General features: G+C 38.6%; 1 protein-coding gene across 1 annotated transcript in view; it reads right to left on the bottom strand.

Annotated features, from left to right (window-relative positions):
• Positions 1 to 617: 617 nt before the first annotated feature.
• Positions 618 to 11,028, bottom strand: part of COPB2 (coat protein complex I subunit beta 2) — a 31,535-nt gene continuing 21,124 nt past the window's right edge. The window contains exons 13-22 of the mRNA XM_081574019.1: positions 10,190 to 10,333; positions 9,184 to 9,314; positions 8,720 to 8,927; positions 4,402 to 4,512; positions 3,193 to 3,407; positions 1,955 to 2,047; positions 1,693 to 1,873; positions 1,442 to 1,510; positions 1,212 to 1,283; positions 618 to 975 (exon numbers count right to left, since the gene is read on the bottom strand). Of these exons, the coding sequence (XP_081430145.1) occupies positions 883 to 975; positions 1,212 to 1,283; positions 1,442 to 1,510; positions 1,693 to 1,873; positions 1,955 to 2,047; positions 3,193 to 3,407; positions 4,402 to 4,512; positions 8,720 to 8,927; positions 9,184 to 9,314; positions 10,190 to 10,333 (1,317 nt within the window). The 3' untranslated portion in view covers positions 618 to 882. The remainder of the gene's footprint in view (positions 976 to 1,211; positions 1,284 to 1,441; positions 1,511 to 1,692; positions 1,874 to 1,954; positions 2,048 to 3,192; positions 3,408 to 4,401; positions 4,513 to 8,719; positions 8,928 to 9,183; positions 9,315 to 10,189; positions 10,334 to 11,028) is intronic.

Genomic DNA, 11,028 nt, shown 5'->3' with positions numbered 1-11,028 from the left:
TAATCATGTCAGATGCTGCTGCTGTCACTTGAGTCGTGTCCGACCCTGTGCGACCCCATAGACAGCAGCCCACAGGCTCCTCTGTCCCTGGGATTCTCCAGGCAAGAATACTGGAGTGGGTTGCCATTTCCTTCTCCAATGCATGAGTGAAAAGTGAAAGTGAAGTTGCTCAGTTGTGTCCGACTCTTCACGACCCCATGGACCGCAGCCTACCAGGCTCCTCTGTCCATGGGATTTTCCAGGCAAGAGAGTACAGCATAAAAAGAAAAAAAGTACTATCTCTGTGTTACCAAATGGGTCAGTTGGTAATTTAAACAGAGCCCAGCTTAATGAGGTCAGCGGAGCCGATTGTAGAAATAGGTACTACCAGACGGTCAGAAGAAGGCTTAAGAAAGCTACATAGAATGAGGGGAATAATGCAGTGAGGTCATGGGAAAGAGTTTAGAAAATTACAGCACAGATACTCAGTTCTAAGAAAAATATGAGTGATGCTATTTGAAAATAGTTATTCAAAGAGAAGAGAATGTGGGCTGATACCTAGATGAGGTGTAGTTTTGGCTCAGCCAAACTGGAATCCTGTTTTCCTTTTGCAGAAAGGCAACTCTGAAGTATCTTCATTAATTCAAAAGATTTTATGAGATATGGTCCAATGACAGTATGAAAAAAAGCCCACAGCTGTTTTAGTTATTAAGGGAACAGTGATTTAGATGCTGCACATAAACTCCTCCGAAGATGAGGGCATTGTGCTCCTAGTGGGCCACAGCGTCTACATATAAAAAAATTTAAGGAATTTCTCAAGAGTCCAAAGCATGGTGGTCAGGGTGACGATCGATACCTGTCCATAATAATGATCTGCTTAGTTGAGTAAATAGGAAACATTATTTAATCGTCCAAAATATCTTCATCCAGGTTGATATCTGTTGTGTCAATATCTTCTAATTCCAAATTATCCAAATCTTCCAGCTCAAGTAAACTCTGCAAACAAAAGGAAGAGGGTGAGTTCTATAGTACTGTGTTAAAGAAAAGTTATCTGTGATTCATGATCCAAAGAGAACTAAACCAACAGTCGGAAAGGGGTATCTTTCCATTTCAAAGCCCCTGCTCTGAAACTGATTACATCACTTAAACACAGGCCTGCACAGCTAGCACACGTTCACGTGGAGAGAGGGTGAGGCTGGGGTCCAATGGGAAGCTGGGTATGATGTCAATACCTTTTCTTCTTTGTTGGCTGTCTGGGAGGTCACGATAACAGGAGTAGGAGAAGCAGGTTTCCCATCAAGTTCCTGAAAACCCAGGTAGAGATACATATAAAAACAAAGGAATTTGTTCAGGAATTCAAACTTTTTCCCAAAGGGAATGCTGACTGGGATTAGGAAGTGGGAGATGGTACTTAAAAATCAACAAATCTCAACCAGACTACCTTGTGTAGCAGTCTACTGACCTGCTGAGCTGCAGATCTTGAGGGCTGAAAGCCTTTTGCCTCTTCCATAACATTTCTCTCTTCATTTGGCTATCAGGGAATGAAGCAATGATGAAATCAAATACTCTGAAAGCATAATTCATCTATGAACTTGGCCCAAATCCCAGACACTAGCTCTCAATCAAACCAGAACATATGTGGTACAATTTAAAACCTTAAGTCATGAATGCCCTTCTACTTGTTACACAAAATTAGGCGCCCCAGGCACTCACAATGACAAGTGGGTACTGTTTGGCCGGCCACAGGTCGGCGTGCGTTTCCTTCACCCATTCTTCTACAACAAAGGCTTCCTTTAATCCAGGGAAAAGGTTTTCATATTCTGTTGGATCAGCAAGGGATTCTGCTGCTTTCTGATTGACTTTTGAGAGGTTTTCTCTCCAGAGTTTCACCACCCTGTTAACAGATATGGAACAAAGGGAGACTGGTAAGGACTGTTTTTATCTGAAATATTTCCTCCCCAAATGAAGTCTGTACCTTGAAACCTGACTGGGTAGGTAAGTCCGTGCCAGGAAGGCAGCTTCTGGCAGTCGTCCAGTTCTAATCAAGAGCTCCAGGCAAGCATCAAGCCTACAGATTAAAGACAGGCACTGTTACCAAGAATAAACGATGTAATAATGGCACTTAGCACATTAGAGAAATGTGGATTTAGTACTGCAAAGTCAGCATTGCCTCTCCAGCTCCCACACATATACCTCTTTTCTGTCACTGAGCCATTAACTTATCACCAGTGAGCTACATAATGGACTCCAGGAGTGTGAGAAACAAGACAGCTTTTGTGACCATTTTCAATCTCCTTAACTGTCCTAGGCAGACTCTAAAGGGGCTTTTTAAGACAAGGTAGCTGAGATGAACATATTTAAGGGCTTCAGGAGATACAGAGCAGAAACTCAGTTTCACAAGTATATTACTGAGGGCAGCATCTCTAAGATGAACAGTGCTGGACAATGCAGTGGTGCCCAGTAGGAAAATATCCAAGTGTCCTTTTCCTTCTCCAGGGGATCCGCCCAACCTAGGGATCGAACCCATGTCTCCAGCACTGGCAAGCAGATTCTTTACCACTGAGCCACCAGGGAAGCCCAGACCTTTTCTCACAGGTATATAAATGTATGCATACATGAAATAAATATACATTCAAAGTTTTTATGATTAACTGTGAGGTTTAGAAAGTCTGTAAGGTGAAATTAATGACTACTTTTGCATTTTATTTCATAATATGGTCAACTAATGAAATGATCTGATATGTACTAATTGCTACACTTTTGAAAATATATGACATTTTAACGCAAATCTAAAAGTAACTGGCACCCTGATCCCCCTTATTTTTTGTTGTAAACAGATGAGAATTATTCAATTTGGGCAAAATCACCTGCCACTCAGGTACCAAATGACAGCCTCCTGCTGTCATTAAATAAAATACGTTAGCCAGGAAGTGGCAGGGCTATTGAGAAAGGGGTTTAACATTTCTCCCAGTTGAACTTCCCTGAACAGCTCACTCTGCTCAAACATTTAGACCAACTGTGGTTAAAAGCATCCTTTGCTGAAGCAGCCCTGTCCCCCTGCCTGCTCCTACCAGCAGATACCCCCTAGCCAGGCATCAGTGCACTCTCCAGGGTTCCCTCTTCACATTCCTCTCCAAAGACCACCCTCAAAAGTCAATGCAGACAGTGCTTCTCATTACTCTGCCCACCTTTAGACCTTGGGTTAATACTTACTTGCCCTGTAAAAAGTAGCTCATGAATGCCACATTATTCTTGCCGTCTCTCTCTGCGCCCTCCGCTAGCTTGTTCACCATACTAGCATTACCAGAGGCAGTGGCCAAAAGCAACAGACCCCCATAGTCCTGTGCATGATGCAGGCACTCCTGGGCTAGGCCAAACTGGCATTTACTAATGGCAAGTTCAGCAAGCTGTTTCCACTTCTGTTCTGACTGTAAGAAAGAGTTTCCACATTAAAATATCTTTTAAATAAACATCTGAATTTCCAATACCAACATTATTCTGTTAATCTGAGCATTACTATGCTGACAATTTTATATTTTCTATAATTATAAAATACCATGTTTTATGTATACTGAGCTGTGCTTAAGTTGGTTCTGTCAATCAAAATAAGAATGGAATGACAAAATATATAATGAGGAAATGGAAATTATTCACATATACAAAATTAATTCAAACAAATCAATTTTAATGCTGTATGAATAATCATTAGCCCATTATATTTTTATTTTGTAATTATATAGTGAAACTAAAACTAGTAAGTTTTAAGGTAATTAGATTGTAATTTAAGGAATGATTTATACCCATTTTTTAAAACAATAGAAAAAAAGATTTTATGTCCTTAAATATTTAATAATAAATATTATTTCTTGTCATTGGTAGCTTCTCAGAAATCAAATAAAATGCTGCTCATTTGGATAATCTTAACATAGCTAAATTTCTTTAGTACATCTGAAATGAATTTACCCGTAAAAGCTAGACTGAAACCATAACTGGAGCCCTCAATATATGATCCATAAAAATGTCATTAAACTCTCTCAAAATGTCAGAACCCTTCTTTAAAACCAACAATCTTCCTCACTAGTTTGGGATATTGACACGTTACTGCTGTGTCTGCATTCTTTGAGAGTTCCAGATTCCTTTATCTACTATCTTCCAGCTTTTCTTCTCTTCCAAAACAGATCCCATGTAATATTAAAAAAACAAAAAACTTTATCTTAAATTAGAATGCTAAGAATATATGAATAAGAATATAGAAGTAACTAATCATTGTTAAAAAGACCAAAGAGAGGCAATAACCTCACCAAAATGAGTTACTAATTTACATTTCAGAAAACTTTAATAACACAACTTAAAATAAACATATACAAGTACCTACTCACCTTTCCATCAGTTACAAAAAATCATAAATTTTTTAGTACATACCTCTGCTTCCACTGCTAACTGGTATGCAGTTTTTAGTTCTCCAAGCTGAAGAGCAAGTTCAAAGCGATGCTCAGGGTCTGTGGATACTGTAAGAGCTTGCTGCTTGAAGCCCTGAACAGATAAGATATATGTGTATGTTTATGGACAGCAAAACCTGTGTGTGTAGTCTACATAGAGTGCACACACAAGAAAAATAATCCATTTTCCCCTCAAAACTAAATACGCTGCTGACATTGGAAGCCCCGTTACTTAAACAAAAGTAACAACAACAACAAAAAATACTCTTCAATAAGAAGACAGAAAAATTAAGGAGCTGTTAAATCAACTGGTAAGAACATACAGGACAGACAAAATTCAGTTGCACGCCTGTTTTCTAAGCACGGAAGCTGACTAATGCTTGATAAACTCAAGTAAAACAACAACTAGTAAAATTTAGAAGTATAAAAGTAAACATCAAAAATGATTCTGGAAAGTTGACTGAATAAGAACCATTTCAAAAAAAAGGCACAGTAGTGTACACCTAGCTGTCTGTAATTGCCCAAGCTGGGCTTAGAGATCTAGTCCTGGGCCTCAGAGAAAGGAAAGTCAAATGTAAACTTAACAATTTTCAATCATCCCCAGGTCATTTAGCAAACATTTTGCTTTCAGGTCTAGACACTGATTGGATCTCATTACCTATGCCTTTACTGTTGGTCTCATGTCCAGTTTACTCATCAGCAAGCATTCCAGAGGGCAGAAGTCTAAAACCTCCTTCGCACGCTCCAGTCAGTCATCAGAAACAAGCTTTTAAGCCAACCACTATAATCACTATATTAGCTTCTCCCTCATGACAGTGCTGATGGGGTCTGCCCTATGGGCAAGTTCTTCAGCTCCAGGGGATTGGTATAATGAGACAAAAAGTTCAAGCCGCAGAAGACTTCCTCAGACTGAGGGTGAATGCTCTGTTAGGTCAGGATGCAGCAATTGGACAGTTCTGTCTCACTAGATACTCAGTCAGCATGGCTGTATCACTGTCTTCAAAAGAAGTTCCCAGGCTATACAAGCTGCCCCTTACTCCACTCTCCCCTGAGTACAATATAACAAGGAATTCTGAATAATCTGCATTACTCCTTTTCTCCCCTAGCACTGATGTAGACAATATACAATCCAAGAGTGGGGGATAGACAATCTATAGAACTAGTCAGATATAGGTGAGGGCGAAGCAAATGAAATGAGGTGGACTATATATGGTTACTTTTGTTTTCCTCCAAAACCCCACTGAAATGACACTAAAGGGATTCTTCTTTAAAGCACAAACTCCCAAGGACACATAAAAAGGCAGAGGAGAAATCAGTATTAATAACAACACTCCGTGAAGCTTGAAAGCTGGTGAAGGAGTTAAACTCACTGAAATAAACATTCAGTTAAAACACTAGAGAAGACTAATCCCTAAATCAGGAGTCAAGACAGCATAGAAATAACTCAAGTCACACCTCAGCAGTGTCTCCTGAAGGGCAGTGTTAAAGCCAGTGAAGAAATCAAACTGCCTAGGTCTATGCAAGAAGCAGTAGACACCCCAGGTCCTCACACCTCCCCCCATCGGCTCAACACACATGGAAGACAGGAGGCTTGTTTTCTAGAGAAGGTAAACTAAACGGTCTCCAGCCTGAGGGATACCTACACACCCAGAAGGAATACTCAGTGGCAAAAGGAAAACAGGAGATTATGAGAATGGATACTTAACTAAATGTTTGAAATACTAAATACTGAGACACGAGGCTGTACTCTACTCCCCCCCCAGAATGATGGTGATTGGGGAGCTTCTCTGTAAACTAACCAGTCAAAGCGGCTAGACTTAAAAATACTAAAACGTCAATGAGGGTTATATGCCAGCCTGGGCAGTGCTTGGTACAATATTAAATTTACTAAATGAACAAATTCATTAGATGAAGCTACTGACATTGAGGTTTCCCAATCAAATGGCCTAGCCACATCACATATTTTAAGTTCATACTCAATAAGTTCACCCATAAACTCAGATCTTTTGACCTGCTTCTTAGACCTCCGCTCTTAAACGACTGCCCAAAGATCATCAGATACCTGAGGAAAATCTTTAAAAGGAAAGACAGAAATCAAACCAATAATAGCAGAACCAATAATAGCAATCTGAAGAAAGCATACCAATAAGGGAAAAAGAAAACTCCAACTATCACTTATACCCTAAAAGAGGGTATGAAGAGAAACTTTGATCCATAAACAAGGTTTTAAAAGTCCAAGAATAACAAAATGAGAAAACCAGTGCAAGAAGTCCAACATCTGAATAACAGTTCCACAGAGAGAATATGGAAAACATAGGAAGGACATCAACAGAAACATGATGCAACAAAATATCTCAAAAATGAAGGAATGAGCTTTCAATTAAGAGAGCTCATCTAATACCCAGCAGAGTGAATGATAATTGACCCCTAAACCAGGGCCCACCATCATGATAACATTACAGAACAATTTGAACAAGATCCAAAAAACTTCCAAAGAGAAAAAACAGATCAGGTACCAAGAATCAGGAATATAAATGGTTTAGACTTCAACAGTAACTAGAAAGTAGAGACAAAATAGAATTTTTTCTTCAAAATTCTGAGAGAAAACTATCTCCAACTTAGAATTCTATATCCAGTTAAGTGGCCAAATATGTTCTAGAGTAGAACAATGGCACTTTCAGATATTCAAGGTCACAAAAAAACTTACTTCCTATCAATAAAAAACCCTTTTCTCAGAAAACTACTGAAGGACATACTCCAGCAAAATGAGGGAGTAAACCAGGAAAGAAGATAGGGGATACAGGAAACAATGGCTCAAGTCAAAGGGAGGCCCCAACATGATGGGGAGGGGATACCCATGATGAGGGAAAAACTCAGTTCAGCCTGCAGTAGACTGAACACACTGCAAGCAGATAGCAAGGAAATCTGGAGAAGCAGCAGAGTAGGAAGAATAACTCTGAACACATAGAAAAATAAGCAAAGTTTAATAAAAGAATCAATTATTAACTCAGGGAAAACAACTGAAAAAAGGCGAAGCTATAATATGGCTCAGCTGTGAACAGGGTTTAAATAGTCATAATATAAACAATGGATACTGATCTAATCAAAATTATGATGTAATGATTTAAGTGGCATGTATGTTGTTGAAGCAGGGGGAGTGAAAGAAAGATAAATTCTTCATTTTCTACAGAGTGGGAAGTCCCAAAAAATACCTAAAACTGAGAAACAGCAACATACTAAGCATGTTAGACATGTGGAAATAAATGGCAACAGTCAGGTAAAAGAATTAAAAGTGATTACCACTAGGGAGTAGAAATGAGAGAAGGGAGAGGGCTGTTTTCTCCTAAGCCTTGCAAAGCTTTATATTTTGTGCACATACATAACTTGGATTTTAAAGCAGCACTTTTCACAAAAGTCAGAAACAACCAAAATGTCCATCGACAGAGGACTAGATAAAGATGTGGTACATAGATACAATGGTATACTACACAGCCATAAAACAGAATGAAATAATGCCATTTGCAGCAACATAGATGGATCTAGAGATTATCATACTAAGTGAAGGAAGTCAGAAAGACAAATATCACATAGTATCACTTACATGTGGAATTTAAAATATGGCACAAATGAACCTATTTAAGAAACAGAAACAGATTCATAGACACAGAGAACAGACTTGCGGTTGCCAAAGAGGCGAGAGGGAGAGAGATGGACTAGGAGTTCGGGGTTGGTAGGTGCAAATCATTTTGTATAGAATGGATAAACAACGCCCTACTGTGTAGCACAGAGAACTATACTCAATATTCTGTGATAAGCCACAATGGAAAAGATTATAAAAAAAGAATGTATATATGTGTATAACTGAGTCACTCTGCTGTACAGCAGACAGGTACAACACTGTAAATCAACTATGTTTCAAGAATAAACAAACTTTGATTATAAAAATGCTACTTTAAGGAAAATGCTCATCACTAATGATAAATTTTATGTGTATTTTACAGAAAGAGAGAAGCTAGCTAGGATAGAGAAAAATACAGCATAGAACTGAAAATACTGATAGAATGGAAAAGAAGTCTACAGAAAGGGAAGACTAATAAATCACCTTCAACATATAAAGGGGATATGAAGGACAACGAGAAAGGAGAAGGAAGCATATTAACAAGTGACTTAAATTTATAAGAGAAAGTCCACTGGCATAAGGAAATCAGTGACAAGAAATAAAGTTCTTCAAATTCATACAAACATTTTTTCAAACTGCTGGCTTTAAAAACACACAAAAATAAACAAAGAACCCCCCTTACCTGCTTTTCCAAGAAGTGTGCAACTCTGGTCCTCTGCTCTTTCGGGATGGTCGGAAGGACCTTATCGGCCATGCTGAAGTCCCTCCGCATGACAGCCGTCTGGTACTCCAGCACTGACACCAGCAGGGAGTAGCTAACGATGTTCAGTTCCTTATCCCCTAGATAAAGCCTGTTGTCTTTAGGAATATAGCCCAGGAGATACATCGTTCTGTAAGAGAAATGGAAACTAATTTAGAATTAAGCCCGAATCAGTACATACTCTCTCCCTCCCTCTCTCACTCTGCCTCTTGCTCAAAATCTTTTCATTTGATTGATGCAGTTTTAGTTAGCAATTGCCACCTATTAAAACCATAACACTGAAAAAACAGGCCTATCATTGTTACAAGCCAGCAATTGGTTTTATTTTTAAAGTATACTTTTAAATTTAGGATGTTAAAAACAAAAGCAAAACGATAGTCAGCTACCTGTCCAAGTGGGCAATGGTGACTATTTCTCCTCCAACATAATAATTTAATCTGTTCACAGAACTTGTGTAAATGAAGCAATCGCCTACCCACAGCCCTGTTTTCACAATTTCCTGAATCTCACCAAGAACCTACAGAGAGAAAATGAAGTCTGTTATTATCTCATTCAACAACAAATAACAAACTGTCAACAACAAAAAACTGAATATAATTAGGGGTGATGGATAGAAAAAGAGATGCAAAGAAAGAATCCTATTTCAAGAAAGAAAATCTTTCTTGGAATGTCTATCTTCTTTCTTCATTTAAGAACAGATTCCTGGATGAGCATCTATAATGTAAAGTTTCACCATTGCGTCAAAGCTATAATCTAAGAAAGTGCTGATTGAAATTCCTAACATACATGAGACTGGCATAATAAGTATTTCACAAAATCTTCCAAGACACCTCCACCATGGATGATTTATCTTTATATCTGAAAGTCCATTTATTTTTTTAAAGATAATTATAGACTCTCTTATTTTATCTTTTAAATGGAGGAAAATTGCTTTACAATATTGTATTGGTTTTTGCGGTACAACAAAATGAATCAGCCATAATTAAATATATATATCTTCTCCTTCTTGAGCCTCCATCCCTCCCCCCCCACTTCCACCCCTCTAAGTCATCACAGAGCACCAGGCTAGGCTCCCTCTGCTTGAAAACCCATTTTAAATAACTCTAGCTAAACTGTCTTAGGACCAAAAACAACTTCTAACTTCCTTACTGAAAAACAGTCAAAGTTGGTCTAAAGGTTTCCTATAATCAAAGCACAAATCTCTTTTACCAAATACTTTCAGACTCTGATCTTTGAGCCAGGACTTTAATTTTCACATTTTACCATAACTCCTTAAATGTTTATTAAGTTTTCCCAAACTTAATTTATAATAAAATGTTACAATGAGTGAAGTTCAGCTGTAAGTACATAATTCATTTAAAAACAAAGCTAAAGTTTTGCTGATGCAATTACCTCAAAACCATCTTCAATGCCATCTTCAGTAACTCCTTCATGTGTTTCCTGTGCAGCCAAGACTTTTTCCGACAGATATTTAAGGATAAAAAATGACTCTTCAGTTGCAATACAGACTAGCTCTCCAGAGTCAGACCAGAAAATCTGCGACATGACAAACAAAAACACAGATAAATGATTTTGGAGTCTACGTGAATGTGACAAACTGCATATGCTGTTTCCTACAAGATTTATCTTCTTACATTAGGATAATAAGTAAGCACTTAATCTGATGTTATGTGTGTATATATATACACACACACATATTTGGAAGGGTGGACAGGGTGCTGCTATTTTATTTACAGAAATGGAAGGCCCTAAGGGAGGCAGGAAGGAGCGCTGGCAGTACGTGCCAGGTGCACCAAGATTCAGAGGAGCACAGGACGTCACGACTGCTCTACAACAGTGTTCCTCACTCCCTCCCACCCCCATTGTGACCCCCACCCCAAAACTTCTTTAGGCATTTTTTCCCAATCACTTTCCTTTATAAAGTTTTAATATCACAGATACTATACATCTGAAAGTGACAGTTTGCTCAGTAGTGTCCGATTCTTTGTGGCCCCATGGACAGTAGCTTGCCAGGCTCCTCTGTCCATGGAATTCTCCAGGCAAGAATACTGGAGTGGGTAGCCGTTCCTTTCTCCAGGGGGTCTTTCCAACTCAGGGATCAAACCCAGGTCTCCTACATTGCAGGCAGATTCTTTACCGACTGAGCCACCAGGGAAGCCCATTATCTATCTATACATTATGTAATACATAAACACATAGTACACATAACATGTATAAACATATGAACATCT

The sequence above is a fragment of the Giraffa tippelskirchi genome, chromosome 2, assembly GCF_054371585.1.
Source record: "Giraffa tippelskirchi isolate mGirTip1 chromosome 2, T2T-mGirTip1v1.2.pri, whole genome shotgun sequence".
In the NCBI taxonomy this organism is placed as follows: Eukaryota; Metazoa; Chordata; class Mammalia; order Artiodactyla; family Giraffidae; genus Giraffa; species Giraffa tippelskirchi.
This window is presented reverse-complemented; position numbering and strand designations above follow the sequence as displayed.